Source organism: Trachypithecus francoisi, unplaced genomic scaffold (assembly GCF_009764315.1).
Source record: "Trachypithecus francoisi isolate TF-2019V2 unplaced genomic scaffold, Tfra_2.0 Lachesis_group8, whole genome shotgun sequence".
Classification (NCBI taxonomy): domain Eukaryota; kingdom Metazoa; phylum Chordata; class Mammalia; order Primates; family Cercopithecidae; genus Trachypithecus; species Trachypithecus francoisi.
In genome coordinates, this window is record NW_022681473.1 from 90,378,148 (window position 1) to 90,396,917 (window position 18,770).

The 18,770-nt window shown below is 37.0% G+C and overlaps 1 protein-coding gene across 1 annotated transcript in view; it reads left to right on the plus strand.

Annotated features, from left to right (window-relative positions):
• The window catches only part of CNTN5 (contactin 5), a 1,344,835-nt gene that overhangs the window by 1,251,469 nt on the left and 74,596 nt on the right, over positions 1–18,770 (plus strand). Inside the window, exon 18 of the mRNA XM_033204902.1 lies at positions 4,321–4,470. Within this exon, the coding sequence (XP_033060793.1) occupies positions 4,321–4,470 (150 nt within the window). The remainder of the gene's footprint in view (positions 1–4,320; positions 4,471–18,770) is intronic.

The window sequence follows — 18,770 nt, forward strand, 5'->3', positions numbered from 1 at the left end:
ATAATACTTTCAATTAATACTTATAATTATTTTATATCTCTTACAAGTAACAGGGAATTTAGAATTTCCAAATCTTTTTTTTTTTCACTTTAAAGAGAGGGGTAAAGGGTGGTGGAAAGGATATGGGCTTGGAAAGGGAGTCTTTAAAGTCTATAGTTATGATCAAGAGGATATAAATATGCATAGCTTTGGAAGGAAGACTATTTTATATGTATATTAAAGCTTATACTAATTACATCAAGATTCAAGCAGAATTAATTAATAATGCCAATTCTGATCACACCAGGCAATTTGAACTCTCATTCATTTAATAAAAAATTACCAAGCACCTTTTAGGAAGTGTTCTAGGCACATGCAATATATCAATGAACACCACCAAATAAATAAATCCTTGCCCTTGTGAAGATTGTGTTCTTACAGGTGAAGACAAACAATAAACAGAGAACATAATAAGCAAGTAAATTATATAGTATCTCAGAAGTTGATGAGTACTATGGGGGGAAAATAAATTATATGCAGTAAGAGGAATCAGAAGTACTATGATCAGGGTCAGTGTATTAGTCAACTCAGGCTGCTATAACAAAATTCCATGGACTGAGTGTATTAAACAACATAAATTTACTTTATTACAGTTCTAGAGGCTGGGAGTTCCAACATCAAGTTGCTTTTTCACTGTGTTCTCACATGGATGACACACACACACACACAAAGTGAGAGAGAGCTCTCATGTCTCATCCTATAAGGACACTAAGATCACAGCCCCACTCTTACCACACCATTTAACCTTAATTATTTCCTTAGAAGCTCTATCACCAAACAACAGCCACATTAGGGGTTAGGATTTTAATATATGAATTTTGAGAGGACACATTTAGTCCATTGCAGGAAGCCTGCAATTTGAAATAGAGTGGTCGGGGTATGCCTTACTGAGAAGGTATATTTTCGTACATTTTATAGGAGGTATGAACTTAGCTATCCCAATATCTAGGGGAAGGCAGCCCAGGTATAAGGAGCAACTAGAGCAAAAGTATTAGGAGCATGATATGCAAGAGCATTAGAAGATCAGTGAGGCAGGAGCAGAATGAGTTTTAGGGAGAAAGGTAGATGAATTTTGAGAGATATTGTGGTAGAGAGATGATGATGCTTCAATGTGACAGAAGCTTGGTGACACAGGTCACTGATGCTTTTATGACAGAGGTCATAAAAATGGTCAGAATTTGAAACTACTTGGAAGCTAAAACCCACAGCATTTGTGACAAACTGGATGTAAACAGTATGAGAGAAAAAGAATTCAAGGAAAACTATAAGATTTTTGACCTAACCAACTTAAGGATGGAGTTATCATTAGGTGACATGGAGAAGCCTGAGAAACCTTCATAATTGGAACAGACTGGGTAGCAGTGAGATAAAGAATTCAATTTAAGACATATTAAGTTTGATGTATCTGTTAGACATCCAAATGAGATTTCAGGTAGGCATCTGGGTATATAAGTATGGTGTTTAAGTGAGAGGTTTAGCATAAAGTTATAAATCAGAAAATTATTGTCATATAATATTTTAAAATATGAGACTTTATGTCACCTCCAAGAAAGTAAGTATAAAATAAAGAAGAAACAGTATGAAAATAATGCCCTGGAGCACTGTAACAGTAAGAGTTGTGGAGAAGACAGCCATCCAAAGGAGGCAGAATAAAAGCAATCATTGAGGTAAAAGGAAAACCAAAATAATGTCATTCCATGGAAAACAAAGGAATAAAGCCTATCGAAGAAAAAGGCCTAATGAGCTGTGTCAGATGCTACCAAGATGTCAAGTAAAATGAAGACTGAGAATTGATTATTAGTTCTAGGTATATGGAGGTCATCGGTAACCTTGACAATAGCAGTTTTGATGTGATGGTAGGCCATCAGCATCAAAGTCTGACAAGAATGAGTTCCAGAGACAATAGGAGAAAAATTAATATAGACAACGCTTCCAAGAATTTTTTCTGCCAAGATAAGTGGAGATATCAACATAGTTTGAAGTCACAGATGCCATAATTTTCTAATGGATTGGAGTGGGAAAGGGGAGAAAGAAAGGAGTCCAGGATGGCCTGAAGATTTGGCATACAACATCTGTAAGAAAGCAATTGTCATTCCCTGGATAAGAATACTGCAGAAATCTATTCAAATAGTAATGTCTATTAATAATATGCCATTGAACATATGAGTCTGAAATCCATGGAAGAGGTTCATTAAAAATATTAGAGTTATCAGCATAGAGGGTATCTAAAACCATGAGGCTGGATAAATCACCACGGAGTAAGAAAATGGAAAAACGTAGAGCCAAGTTGCATCAGGAAGACAAAAAGAAATCAGCAATGGAGACTGAGAAGGCATAATCAGGTGGGAGAGAACCAGAAGTTAAGTTTCGAAAAGTATTTCAAAGGATGATCAACTGTGTCAAAGGATGATGATAGTTCAAGTAAGATGAGTAACAGAGATCTGGCCTTAAGGTTTCAGTAACAGAGACCATTCATTGGTCATCTTGACAGAAACCAGTATGATGGAAAACTGGAGGTAAGAGTCTGACTGGCATGGGTTCAAAAGAGAATGGAAGAAAAATAATTGCAGACAGTAAGTAATAGCACAAACAACTCTCAAAAGAATCAGAGAAACTGAGTGAAGGCTGGGAGGAGAGGAAATATTAAGAGACCTTAGTTTTGTTTTTCAGAGAAAAACATCCGCATGCTTGTATGCTGATGGGAAACATCCATTAGAGATGTGGGAGAGAGAGGGCAAAAGGGCTAGTTCTTTTTCTACATGATATCTTAAGAGGTCCACCCCTTAATAAGGGTAAATTTCTTAGTTTCTAGTGGAGTAACAAGTTGTAGATATGCCCAGAGAGGAGATTAAGTATATAGGGGATTTTGCTAATGACAGATCATAAATTCCAAGGGTCACAGTGGAAAAACTTCAAGAATGAGGAAGAGATATGGTCTGGGCAGAAAAGAAAATTGGCAGAATTTTCTGGAGATTAGAATAAAAGGGATGAGCATGGTCCAGATGTCTGGAGTTACTTGAGATGACTTACATAAGTATAAGTAAATTAAACAGTGGTGTTAAGTCCTGGTGCTCCCAATGCAAATATTGGTGATACAGTGTAGGCTCTGGGCTACAGAAGGCTGAGCATTATCTGGAAATCTCTTCTTCTCTTTTGTCTGTTTGTCAAGCATAGCTTGACATTTCATCAAGCTGTGGTCTGATAGTGGCCTTTCCCTCACCCACCTCTTAGACTCCAAGCGTACTGCTCAGTTGCCAGTGCAGCAAGAGGGGACAGACTTTTTTTGTTTTTCCGCATCTTCCTGTCACTGCTTTAAGAAAACACATCAGCTCTGCAGTGCTGTGAGATTTGTCGGGCAGCTCACGCTGCCTATGCTCTGAGCATTCACCTTTCACAGAGCTACTTATTTGGTAACATTCTTTTGGTACCTTTCAGAAGAGATTTTCATGGAAAATTCAAGGCAATTTCATTCCAGCTTGCTGTGGTAAAACAGAATTGAGTCCTCAAATCAAGATCCCAAACTCCCATCCTGGCTCTACTGCCATGCCTACAAAGAAATCCAAGACTGATATAAATCCAGAGGATCTTTGCATGCTGCAAGGGAGATTCTCCACATAATGCCTTTTCACTGCTGTAGCAAATGTTTAGAAACACTTCCTAGACAGCAGAGATGAGGGAACAAGAAAAGCAGTCAAAAATGAAGCACGTATGCCATGTATAAATACTTCACCAATGGTAACTGTACTGACAAACAATGTTATGCCCTGACAAAAATTTAAATGTAGTACAAAAGTCACTCTAAGAAGGATTCAGTGTTTCTACTCAGATATCACAAACTGTGTTTTTAAATTAAAGAGATATATTGTTAATTTGCTGCTTGGAATTACCAAGTGACTAAACATGTTTGCCAGAACTGGGAGAGCAAACTGCTCAAGAAATTTCCTAGAAATTGAAAGAAAACTGTTTATAGTTCTAATTGGCCCCTTATCTGGGGCTGAGGGATTGATGAAATATTATTAGTGTACATAATGGCAAGTTTTGTGTAAAGATAAAATGAAAGAGTTTTAATTAACTCCAACAAACTTTGACATATGAAAGTGCTTACTCCCTGAAGATTGATTTTCATGTTACTAATGACACTGGAGGTGACACCATGACCACGTGTTGTGAGGAAATATGCTTTAGCCTGCTGATTCTGTCAGTAGCATTAATATTCTTGATTGCCATTTGTAGCATTTTTCCAGTCCTCCTAATGACATAAAATTTCTTTCCCTTCTATAGTCCCAGAAATCATAACAGGGGACATGGAGTCAGCCATGGCTGTGGACCTAAACCCCTGGGTGGAATATGAATTTCGAGTGGTGGCCACCAACCCTATTGGGACAGGAGATCCAAGCACCCCATCTCGAATGATCCGCACAAATGAAGCAGGTAAACATTTGGATTAGTCAGATTGGATTTGGTATGCTTCTAATCATCTTGAAAGTGAGGTGAATTCACCATGATTGCTCCGTTGCTTGCCTTAGCATAATTTGTCCTGATTCATTTACCTAAACATCATAAAATTATTTTCTTTAAAATAATTATTTCATTTTATTTGTTCTCAGAACATTTTCTCCTTGTTTCCACAAATACACCCATCTAAATGCTTAAATTTTCTCCCAATCCTTGCACTGATCTTCAGGTTATCATGAAACTGAAGCAGTTCATTTATTCTTCTAATAATATACTCATTCAATATAGCATACCCTTAAGATTCAGAATAAATCTGCTCCCCTTATTCTTCTCCAGTGATACTTTACTTGAATTACAGTGCACTTCCTTAGAACTCTTTTATGTTACCCTTCACCACTAAACCCATATAAATTAAACTTTGCAAAAAGTAAACATAGTCCTTCCTTGACCTACTGCCTTCTTGAAGTTTATATGTAAAATAAATACCAATCTACTCAACTTTGAAAACATTACATTATTCTCATCTTTTAGAAACAGCACATCTGATAAAATGTTTCTAATGACTGAGGAATTAACAGCTCTATTTGAATTTTAAGATATCTTGCCTATCACATGGAAGGAGCAAAAAAAATAAAGAAATAAGGAATACAGAAATTTTCTGAGTAGATTTTTTTATGATGTTGGATAAAGTCTTATTGAGGTCTATCTTTTATGTCTCCCTAATAGTGTATATTTAGAAAGTGTCTGGTTACACATTTACTTAGGGGAACACAAACATTGATAGTGTTGATAAGAACAATATGAAAACAATAGAAAGAGGAGGATCAGGGATAGGTACAGGGAGGAAAAAATAACAAATGTTAATGTTTTATGCCCAATGATAATACATGAGTCTCAAATAAAAGTGCACTGAAAATGAAGATTTGTCACATATGTTCAGTGCCCTACATTGAAAACTAGAACAGTGTTTGGTACTGGTACTCAACATGTCATATTTGTAAAGGGAACAATTTTTTCCTTTATAACCCCCTACGCACACCAGTACGCAGGTCAGATAGGCATGTACATACAAGACGAAGAATTAACTGTGTCCATTGTGTGTTATAGTTATAGAACTAAATCAAAAATATGACTTTTGACCTCTAACAAATTGAACAAAGCTTATAATCATTAAAATAAACTATCAAAACAGTTGGCTTTTTCTCTAAAACATATTATGGCTCTCTAGGAAGGAAGGAGAATGGAGGAAGGGAGGGAGGGAAAAGAAAGAAAACAAATCCCAAATGGCCCACTAGACTCAGATAAATGGAACAGCTCCTACTGAGGGACCCAGAGGACCGGAGTGCTCCTAACAGATCTTCACAGGGAAGGCACTGAGAGTGGACAGAGGGAAGACAGAGAGACTGGGCTGATTGGGGGAGAAAGTTGGGAACCCTATGTGGGGCTACAGCACACTCGGACTTATTTCTAGCCCCAACAGCTCTGGGGGAATTGGTGAGTTGAACTGGCAAGAAGCAACCCACTCTTGCCACAGGCCTCTGGAACCCCAGCAGAAGGAGACCCCCTAGACCACCACGGACTCTGGCAGGGAGAGCTGCATAGAGAAGTGGTAGGAGCTGCAAGCCAGCTGATATGGAGCACAGAGGGTTTGGTGCAAAAGCATCTGTAGTGGAGCATGGTCAGGGACGACCATCCCCCTAGGTCTGATTTGCTCCATAGGAGACTTTAGCCCTAGGGAAACTTTCTGTCTGTCCTGAACTCTGTAAGGCAATTTTGCCCATCAGATGGGGCCAGTTCAACCTGAGCAACACCTTAGTCTGCTGGCCTCTCCGAGGGCCTCAGTATGGCCACACCTGCATGCACAGAACCCTCGGGAGCCTTGGGAGGCCTCGTCATAGCTTCTGCTCTGGTGGACCCTGACTGCAAGGCAGAGAGCTCAAGCCTGGTGGCTCCTATGGCCACTCACCAGCCTGCACAGTCTTTCCTCACGCTGCAGCCGCAGCGTCCCCCATATTCCTCCATGGGGCAACTCCCACATGAGTTTGCTGGGCGTGTCTGCTTAGGAGTAGGGGTGGGGATTTGGGTTTGCTTTTCTTGCCCTGACAGCACCTGGTAGTGCAGTCTGCTACCCCTTCCCCTGCCAACCACCATTGCAGACAGAGTTTTGGTGGGTACAGAGGCAGCAAGCCCCACCCCAACAAGTACCCCACACTTACGTTCAGAATGTACAGAGAACAGCAGATCCTCCCCCACCCTGAGTGACCCCTCCGGCTTGCAGAGCACAGAAGACACACAGACCTGCGCATGTCAGTGCCCCGCCCCCAGCCAACACCACCTCCAGTGCAAGGAGGTACACGGTTGTCATCAGGCACACCCCCCACCACCACCACCCTCACCCCAGGCCCAACCCCCACTACATTGCCTCCGCCACTGTGGTAAAAGTCCCTGGGGAGACAGGCACCCAGGAATCCACTAGCACTCATAGATAGATTCAGTATCGTTACAATGAACATACTACCCAAAGCAATTTATAGAGTTCATGGTATTTCTATTAAACTACCACTGACATTCTTCACTGAACTACCAAAACTATTTTAAAGTTCATATGAACCAAAAAAGAGTTCAAATAGCGAAGGCAATTCTAAGCAAAAAAAAGAAAGCCAGAGGCAACATATTACCCAACTTCAAACTATACTACAGGGCTACAGTAACCAAAACAGCATGGTACTGGTACTAAAACAGACATAGATGCAGATGAGTGGAACAGACTAGAGAGTGCAGAAATATGGACTAACTCCTACAACCATGTGATCTTCGACAAACCTGACAAAAACTAGCAATGGGGAAAGGATTCCCTATTCAATAAATCATGCTGAGATAACTGGCTAGCCATATGCAGAAGATTGAAACTGGACCACTTCCTTTCACCATATACAAAAATTAACTCAAGATGGATTAAAGACTTAAATGTAAGATACAAAACTATCAAAACCCAAGAAAAAAAACCTAGGTAATACCATTCTGGTCATAGGAACAGGCAAAGATTTCATGATGAAGATGACAAAAGCAATTACAACAAAAACAAAAATTGACAAATGGGATCTAATTAAACTTAAGAGCTTCTGCACAGCAAAAGAAACTGTCAACAGAGTAAACAGATAACCCACAGAATATGAGAAAATTTTGGCAAACTCTGTATCTGATAAAGGTCTAATATCCAGCATCTACAAGGAACTTAAATAAATTTACAAGAAAAAACAAACAGCCCCATTAGAAAGTGCACAAAGGACATGAGTAGACACTTTTCAAAAGAAGACATACATGTGGCCAACAATCATATAAGAAAAAGCTCAACATCACTGATCATCAGAGAAATGCAAAATGCAATGATATTAAAACCACAAATAAGATACCATCTCACGCCAGTCACAGTGGCTATTACTAAAAAGTCAAAAAATAACATGCTGGCAAGGTTGCAGAGAAAAAGAAACACTTATACTCTGTTGGTGGGAGTATAAATTAGGTCAACCATTGTGGAAGAAAGTGTGACAACTCCTCAAAGACCTAAAAACAGAAATAACATTTGACCCGATACTCCCATTACTGGGTATATGCTCAAAGGCTTAAATACCTGAGTGATGACATTACCTGTACAACAAACCCCCATGTCATAAGTTTACCTGTGTAACAAACCTGCACATGTACCCCTGAACTTAAAAGTTTAATTTTAAAAACAATTCCACATGATCAAATTATCACATTAAAATTAAATAACAATACAAAAGATGTTCAGTTTTTTCCATATAAAAATTAAACAACCAAAAAATGGTAAAATGGCTTAAATATGTTGGAAAAGATTCATCCACAGAAAATCCAACTTCTCCACTTTTGTGATTTGCCTGTTATAAGTTGTTTTTTCTGCTACCTTTTCAATAGCATGAATTCTAAATTAAACATTAATTGCCTGGTTGGATTTTCATGCATCCATAAAACCAGCCATGCTTTCATTGTGTACAGGTGTTCACTAATTAAGAGCATAACAGGTTAGTTGTTCTTCATTTTATGTACTCACTGTGCAGATACTGAAATGCCTGCCAATAGTAGTACTTACGCTCACATATTTTCTAAAAAGTGCTGCCTTACTTTGCATAATGTTAATTGTGTTTAAACAAAGACAAAGATTGCTGCCTAATTCAGCGGCTCTCTATAAATATTCATTTCAAAAATAAATAATCCATTTGGGATGAATAATCCTTTTCAACTTTTTATGGTATAAATCTCCTTGTGCTATAAAAAGCATTTTAGCAAAATCACTTTTACATTTGAAGCTAAAGTGTATTCAGATTATACATTTTAAAAGAATGTCTATTTCTGCAGCTACCTCAAACATGTATTGCCTGTCTCTATTTTATCATGAGTTCTATATACATGACATACTTTAGTCCATTAAAATCTTATGGAAGAGAAGTAGTATGAAAAATGCACGAAGTACTCTCCTTTGAAAGTGAGTTGAAGAATTATATTGCGTACTTTATGCTTCTTGTACTGTGGTACCACATACATAGGGCTAGAGCTACTAATGGTGTTGAACCAAGTGTTGAATTATATGCCTGTTTTGTCAGGCAGCACAGATTTAAAGAGACACCAATATCTTGAGACATCCTCTCAAATGATGCACTCTGCCTCTATTAAGTACATATCTAGTATTTTAAAAGATAATGCTGTTCTAAAGGGCCAACTAAACTTTGAAAATAGAGCTGCTTGGGAGAGAAAAGGCCTCACATTAGGGATGTTGAATTGTAAGTGATATGTCTCTTTAAGGTTCACTTATTTAATAGAATATTCTAAATTCCAAAGCAGTGTAGCAAATCGTTTCTCCCATAGAATTGCTTCTTTTCTGCATACCAAAACCAGAATTTTTCTTTACAATTTTTATGAAGAGTATATTTTGAATTGTCCAGTCATTGAGAAACACTCGATCAGGCATGGTGGCTCATGCCTGTAATCCTAGCACTTTCGGATGCTGAAGCATAGGGATGATCTGAGTCCAGGAATTTGAGACCAGCCCAGCCAACATGGCAAAAACCATCTCTGCTAAAAATACAAAACTCAGCCAGGCATGGTAGCACAGGCCTGTAATTTTAGCTATTTAGATGACTGAGGCATGAGAACCTGGGAGGCAGAGGTTGCACTGAGCAGACATTGCACCACTGCACTCCAGCCTGGGTGACAGAGTGAGACTCTCAAAAAATAAATAAATAAATAAATAAATAAATAGGAAATAAACACTCTTGACAGTCAGCAAAGATGAGATAATTGGTTCAGTCCAATTTCTTAGTATTAGGATGTCAAAATAATAATACAAATATATATTTTTACTTTTATGCACACATTTAATTTTTAATTTATGTGGGTACACAGTAGGTGTATATATTTTGGGGTTACATGAGATATTTTGATACAGGCATACAATGCTTAGTAATTATATCAGGATAAATAGGGTATTCATCCCCTCAAGCATCTATTGTGTTTCACACAATCCAATAATACGCTTTTAGTCAGTTTAAAATGTACAATTAAATTATTTTTTTCTACAGTCACCCTGTTATGCTAGCATATACTAGGTCTTATTTATTCTTTCTAACTATTTTTTTATATCCATTAACCATCTTCCCTCCCCCCAACCCCCAACTACCAACTACACTTCCCAACCATCCTTCTACTCTCTATTTACATGAGTTCGATTGTTTTAATTTTTAGATCATACCAATGAGTGAGAACATGTGATGTTTCTCTTTCTGTGCCTGGCTTATTTCACTTAACATGATGACCTCCAGATCCATCCATGTTGTTGCAAATGACAGAATTTCATTCTTTTGTAGAGCTCAATAATACTACATGTGTACAAGTACCACATTTTCTTTATCCATTCATCTGCTGATGGACATTTGCTTCCAGATCTTGACTATGGTGAATATTACTGTAATAAACACGGGAGTGCAGATATCATTTCAATAAACTAACTTCCTTTCTTTTGGGTATATACCTAGGAGTGGGATTGCTAGACTGTATGGTAGCTCTATTTTTAGTTTTTTTAAGGAACCTCCAAACTGTTCTCCATAGTGTTGTACTAATTTATGTCCCCACCAACAGTGTATGAGGGATCCCTTTTCTCTAGATCCTCACTAGCATTTGTTATTGCCTGTCTTTTGGATATAAGCCAAGTAAACTGGGGTGAGATGATATCTTATTGAAGTTTTGATTTGCATTCCCCTGATGATCAATGATGTTGAGCACATCTTCATATGCCTATTTGCCATTGATATGTCTTCTTTTGAGAAATATCTATTCAAATCTTTTCCCCATTTTTTAAATTGGATTTTTAGATTTTTTCCTATATAGCTGTTTGACCTCTTTATGTATTCTATTTATTAATCCTTTGGTGGATTGGTTGCAAATATTTTCTCCCATTCTGTAGGTTGTCTCTTCCCTTTGTTTACTGTTTTCTTTGCTGTGCAGAAGCTTTTAAAATTATCCCATTTGGATATTAGCCCTTTGTCAGATGAGTAGATTGCAAAAATTTTCTCCCATTCTGTAGGTTGCCTGTTCACTCTGATGGTAGTTTCTTTTGCTGTGCAGAAGCTCTTCAGTTTAATTAGATCCCATTTGTCAATTTTGGCTTTTGCTGTCGTTGCTTTCAGTGTTTTAGACATGAAGTCCTTGCCCATGCCTATGTCCTGAATGGTACTACCTAGGTTTTCTTCTAGGGTTTTTGTGGTATTAGGTCTAACATTTAAGTCTCTAATCCATCTTGAATTAATCTTCGTATAAGAAGTAAGGTAAGGATCCAGCTTTCTACTTATGGCTAGCCAATTTTCCCAGCACCATTTATTAAATAGGGAATCCTTTCCCCATTTCTTGTTTCTCTCAGGTTTGTCAAAGATCAGATGGCTGTAGATGTGCGGTATTATTTCTGAGGACTCTGTTCTGTTCCATTGGTCTATATCTCTGTTGTGGTACCAGTACCATGCTGTTTTGGTTACTGTAGCCTTGTAGTATAGTTTGAAGTCAGGTAGCGTGACGCCTCCAGCTTTGTCCTTTTGACTTAGGATTGTCTTGGCAATGCGGGCTCTTTTTTGGTTCCATATGAACTTTAAAGCAGTTTTTTCCAATTCTGTGAAGAAACTCATTGGTAGCTTGATGGGGATGGCATTGAATCTATAAATAACCTTGGGCAGTATGGCCATTTTCACGATATTGATTCTTCCTATCCATGAGCATGGTATGTTCTTCCATTTGTTAGTGCCCTCTTTGATTTCACTGAGCAGTGGTTTGTAGTTCTCCTTGAAGAGGTCCTTTACATCCCTTATAAGCTGGATTCCTAGATATTTTATTCTCTTTGAAGCAATTGTGAATGGAAGTTCATTCCTGATTTGGCTCTCTGCTTGTCTGTTACTGGTGTATAAGAATGCTTGTGATTTTGGCACATTAATTTTGTATCCTGAGACTTTGCTGAAGTTGCTTATCAGCTTAAGGAGAATCTACAAAGAACTCAAACAAATATACAAGAAAAAAACAAACAACCCCATCAAAAAGTGGGCAAAGGATATGAACAGACATTTCTCAAAAGAAGACATTCATACAGCCAACAGACACGTGAAAAAATGCTCATCATCACTGGCCATCAGAGAAATGCAAAACAAAACCACAATGAATTACCATGTCACACCAGTTAGAATGGCAATCATTAAAAAGTCAGGCAACAACAGGTGTTGGAGAGGATGTGGAGAAATAGGAACACTTTTACACTGTTGGTGGGATTGTAAACTAGTTCAACCATTATGGAAATCAGTATGGCGATTCCTCAAGGATCTAGAACTAGATGTACCATATGACCCAGCCATCCCACTACTGGGTATATACCCAAAGGATTATAAATCATGCTGCTATAAAGACACATGCACACGCATGTTTATTGCGGCACTATTCACAATAGCAAAGACTTGGAATCAACCCAAATGTCCATCTGTGACAGACTGGATTAAGAAAATGTGGCACATATACACCATGGAATACTATGCAGCCATCAAAAAGGATGAGTTTGCGTCCTTTGTAGGGACATGGATGCAGCTGGAAACCATCATTCTCAGCAAACTATTGCAAGAACAGAAAACCAAACACCGCATGTTCTCACGCATAGGTGGGAACTGAACAATGAGATCACCTGGACTCGGGAAGGGGAACATCACACATCGGGGCCTATCATGGGGAGGGGGGAGGGGGGAGGGATTGCATTGGGAGTTATACCTGATATAAATGATGAATTGATGGGTGCTGACGAGTTGATGGGTGCAGCACACCAACATGGCACAAGTATACATATGTAACAAACCTGCACGTTATGCACATGTACACTAGAACTTAAAGTATAATAAATAAATAAATAAAAATAAAATAAAATAATCCCATTTGTCTATTTTTGCTTTAGTTTCCTGTGCTTCTGGTATATTGCTCAAGAAGTCTTTGCCTACTCCATTGTCTTGGAGAGTTTTCCCAATGTTTTCCTGTAGTAGTTTCATATTTTGAGGTCTTCAATTTAAATCTTTAATACATTTTGATTTTTTATATGGTAAGAGATAGGATCTAGTTTCACTTTTCTGCATACAGATATCCAGTTTTCCTATTTAGTGAAGAAACTGTCCTTTCCTTGATGTATGTTCTGAGAACTTTTATGGAAAATAAGTTCACTGTAGATGCTGTAGATGTATGGATTTATGTTGGGGTCCTCTATTATGTTCCATTGGTCCATGTGTCTGTTTTTATGCCAGTGCCATGCTGTTTTGATCACTGTAGCTCTCAAGTATAATTTGAAGTCTGGTAATACGATTCCACCAGTTTTGTTCTTTTTGCTTAGGATAGTTTTGGCTATTCTAGCTCTTTTGTGATCTGATATAAACTTAAGCATTGGTTTTTCTATTTCTGTAAAGAATATCATTGCTATTTTGATAGGGATTACATTAAATCTCTAGATTGCTTTGTGTAATATGGACATTTTAGCAATATTGTTTCTTATAATTCATGAACATGGAATATCTATTATTTTGTGTCATTTTTAATTTATTGCATCAGTGTTTTATAGTTTTTGTTATAGAGATCTTTCACTTATTTGATTAATTCCCAGGTGTTGTATTTTATTTGTAGCTATTGTAAATAAGATTAGTTTCTTGATTTCTTTTTCAGATTGTTCACAGTTTGCATATAAAAATACTACTGATTTTTGTATGTTGATTTTGTATCCTGAAAATTTACTGAATTTGATCATCAGTTCTAATTGTTTTTGCTTGGGGTCTTTAGATTTTCCTAAATATATGATTATATCATCTGCAAACAAGAAAAAATTGATGTCTTCCTTTCCAATTTGGATGCCTTTTATTTCTTTCTCTTGTCTGATTGCCCTAGCTAGGACTTCCAGTACTATGCTGAAAAACAGTGGTGAAAGTGGGCATCCTTGTCATGTTCCAGATCTAGGAGGAAAAGCTTTCAGTCTTTCCCCATTTAATATAATACTAGTTTGAGTTCATCATGTATGATTTTTATGATGTTGAGTTATATTCCTTCTGTACCCAGTTTATTGAGAGTTTTTATCAGGAAGAGATATTGAATTTTATCAAATGCTTTTTCAGCATCAATTGAAATTATCATAGGTGTTTTGTCCTTCATTTTATTGATGATAATGTATCACATTGATTTATTTGTGTATGTTGAATTTGCCTTGCATCCCAGGGATAAATTCCACTTGGTCATGATGAATGAACTTTTTAATGTGTTGTTGAATTCAGTTTGCTAGTATTTTGTTGATAAATTTTGCATCAGTACTTACCAGTGATACCAGTCTACAGTTTTTTTCTCTTTTTTGATATATCTTTGTCTATTTTTGGTACCAGAGTAATACTGGCCTCCCAGAATGATTTTGGAAGTGTTTCCTCCTCCTCTATTTTTTTGAAATAGTTTGAGTAGGATTGGTATTAGTTCATTTTTATTTTTTTCTTTATTATACTTTAAGGTACATGTGCACAACGTGCAGGTTTGTTACATATGTATACTTGTGCCATGTTGGTGTGCTGCACCCATCATCAGCACCCATCAACTCGTCATTTACATCAGGTGTAACTCCCAATGCCATCCCTCCCCGCTCCCCTCTCCCCATAATAGGCCCCAGTGTGTGATGTTCCCCTTCCAGAGCAATGTTTGGTAGAATTCAGCAGTGAAGCCATTGAGTCTGAGGCTTTTTCTGGATGTCCATTTATGATAGCTTCAATCACACATTATTGATCTGCTTACATTTTGAATTTATTTATGGTTCAATCTTGATAGGTTGTATGTGTCTAGGAATTTGTCCATTTCTTCTAGATATTCCAATTTATTGGCACATAGTTGCTCATAGTAGCTACTAATGATCCTTTGAATTTCCGCAGTGTCAGATACAATGTCTCCTTTTCATGTGCGATTTTGATTATTTGTGTATTATCTTTTTTTCTTAGTCTGGCTAAAGATTTGTTCATTTTAACGTAAGAAGAAAACCTTTTTTTTCTATTGATCTTTTGTATTGTTTTCTTCATTTCAATTTCATTTATTTCTGCTCTGATCTTTATTATATTTTTCTTCTACTAATTTTGGGTTTGGTTTACTCTTGCTTTTCTAGCTCCTTAGGATACATCATTAGGCTGCTGATTTGAAGTTTTTCTTTTTCTTTTCTTTTTTTCTAATGATGTAGGCACTTATAGCTATGAACTTTCCTCTTAGTATTGCTTTTGCTGTATCCCGTAGGTCTTGGTATGCTGTGATTCCATTATCATTTGTCTCAAGAAATTTTTCAATTCCCTTCTTAATTTCTTCATTGACCATTTTTTTGTGACTTAACATATGGTCTATGCTTGAGAATAATCTATGTGCTGACGAAAAGAATGTGTATTCTTCAGCCGTTGGATAAAATGTTTTATAAATATTTATTAGGTCAGTTTGTTCCATAGTGTAGATTAAATCCAATCTTTCTTGGTTGATTTTCTGTCTGGAAGGTCCATCTAGTGCTGAAAGTTAGGTATTAAAGTCTCCAGCTATTGTTGCAGTGAGGCGTATCTCTCTTTCCTTACCTCTCATAGTATTTCCTGTGTATATCTGGGTACACAAGCATTGAGTGCATATGTATTTCAAATTGTTATATCCTCTTGCTGAATTCACCCCTTTATCTTCATATGGTGAACTTCTTTATGTCTTCTTACAGTTTTGGTCTTGAAATTTATTTTTTTCTGATATGAATATAGCTACTACTGCTCTTTTGTGATTTCCACTGGCATGAAATATTTTTTCTATCACTGTATTTTCAATCTATGAGTGTCTTTATAGGTGAATTGTGTTGCTTGTAGGAAACAGGTTGTTGTGTATTATTGTTTTAACCATTCAGCCACTCTGTCTTTTGAGTAGAGAGGTTAGTCCATTTACATGCAGTGTTATTATTGATAAGGAAGGACTTACTCCTGCCATTTTATTATTTGTTTTCTGGTTGTTTTGTGGTCTATTCTTCCTTCTTTCCTTTCTTCCTGTCTTCCTTTTAGTGAAGGTGTTTTTCTCTAATGATACGGTGTAATTTTCTTTTCATTTTTTGTGTGTCCCTTGTAAGGTTTTTGCTCTGTGGTTACCATGAGGTTTGCAAATACTAGCTTATAACCCATTATTTTAAGCCGATAACAGCTTATCACTGTTTGCAAACAAAACAAACAAGTAAAAAGAAAACTAGTAAAAAAATCTACACCTTAACTTTAATTACCTCCTTTTTAACCTTCTGCTGTTTCTATTTATATCTTATTGTACTGTCTATGTCTTTGAATGTTGTTGTAGTTATTATTTTATGTTAATTCATCATTTAGTCTTTCTACTTAGAATAAGAGTAGTTTATACATCACAGTTACAGTGTTAAAATATTCTGTGTTTTCCTGTGTACTTGCTATTACCAATGAGTTTTTTACATTCAGGCAATTATTTATTGCTCATTAATGTCCTTTTCTTTCTGATTGAAGTATTCTGTTTAGCACTTCTTATAGGACAGGCCTGGTGTTGATGAAATCCCTCAGGTTTTCTTTGTCTGAGAGCCTTTATTTCTCCTCATGTTTGAAGGATATTTTCACCAGATATATTACTCTATGGTAAAAGAGTAATTTTTTTTTTTCATTGGCATTTTAAATATGTCATACCGCTCTCTCTTGGCCTGTAAAGTTTCCACTGAAAGTCTGCTGCCAGACATATTGGAGCTCCTTTCTATGTTATTTGCTTTTTTATCTTACTGTTTTTAGGATTCTTTCATTATCCTTGAGCTTTGGGAGTTTGATTATTAAATGCCTTGAGGCATTGTTCTTTAGGTTGAATCTGCTTGGTGTTCTATAACCTTCTTCTACTTAAATATTAATATTTTTCTCTAGGTTTGGGAAGTTCTCTGATATTACCTATTTGAATGAACTTTATACCCCTATCTCTTTCTACCTTATCTTTAACGGTAAAATTCTTAGATTTGCCCTTTTGTGGCTCTTTTCTAAATCTTGTAGGTATGCTTCATTATTCTTTTTTCTTTTGCCTAGTCTGACTATATATTTTCAAATAGTCTATCTTAAAGTTTACTAATTCTTTCTTCTGCTAGATCAATTCTACTATTTTTATTTATTTATTTATATAATTTATTTATTTATTTATTTATTATACTTTAAGTTCTAGGGTACATGTGCATAACGTTTATATCATGTATAACTCCCCAATGAAATCCCTCCCTCCTCCCCCCTCCCCATGATAGGCCCCAGTGTGTGATGTTCCCCTTCCGAGTCCAAGTGATCTCATTGTTCAGTTCCCACCTATGAGTGAGAACATGCGGTGTTTGGTTTTCTCTTCTTGTGATAGTTTGCTAAGAATGATGGTTTCCAGCTGCATCCATGTCCCTACAAAGGACGCAAACTCATCCTTTTTGATGGCTGCATAGTATTCCATGGTGTATATGTGCCACATTTTCTTAATCCAGTCTGTCACAGATGGACATTTGGGTTGATTCCAAGTCTTTGCTATTGTGAATAGTGCCGCAATAAACATACGTGTGCATGTGTCTTTGTAGTAGAGTAATTTATAATCCTTTGGGTATATACCCAGTAGTGGGATGGCTGGGTCATATGGTACATCTAGTTCTAGATCCTTGAGGAATCGCCATACTGATTTCCATAATGGTTGAACTAGTTTACAATCCCACCAACAGTGTAAAAGTGTTCCTATTTCTCCACATCCTCTCCAGCACCTGTTTCCTGACTTTTTAATGATTGCCATTCTAACTGGTGTGAGATGGTATCTCATTGTGGTTTTGATTTGCATTTCTCTGATGGCGAGTGATGATGAGCATTTTTTCATGTGTCTGTTGGCTGTATGGATGTCTTCTTTTGAGAAATGTCTGTTCATATCCTTTGCCCACTTTTTGATGGGGTTGTTTGTTTTTTTCTTGTATATTTGTTTGAGTTCTTTGTAGATTCTGGATATTAGCCCTTTGTCAGATGAGTAGGTTACAAAAATTTTCTCCCATTCTGTAGGTTGCCTGTTCACTCTGATGGTAGTTTCTTTTGCTGTGCAAAAGCTCTTTAGTTTAACGAGATCCCATTGGTCAATTTTGGCTTTTGCTGCCGTTGCTTTTGGTGTTTTAGACATGAAGTCCTTGCCCATGCCTATGTCCTGAATGGTACTACCTAGGTTTTCTTCTAGGGTTTTTATGGTATTAGGTCTAACATTTAAGTCTCTAATCCATCTTGAATTAATTTTCGTATAAGGGGTAAGGAAAGGATCCAGTTTCAGCTTTCTACTTATGGCTAGCCAATTTTCCCAGCACCATTTATTAAATAGGGAATCCTTTCCCCATTTCTTGTTTCTCTCAGGTTTGTCAAAGATCAGATGGCTGTAGATGTGTGGTATTATTTCTGAGGACTCTGTTCTGTTCCATTGGTCTATATCTCTGTTGTGGTACCAGTACCATGCTGTTTTGGTTACTGTAGCCTTGTAGTATAGTTTGAAGTCAGGTAGCGTGACGCCTCCAGCTTTGTCCTTTTGACTTAGGATTGTCTTGGCAATGCGGGCTCTTTTTTGGTTCCATATGAACTTTAAAGCTTTTTTTCCAATTCTGTGAAGAAACTCATTGGTAGCTTAATGGGGATGGCATTGAATCTATAAATAACCTTGGGCAGTATGGCCATTTTCACGAT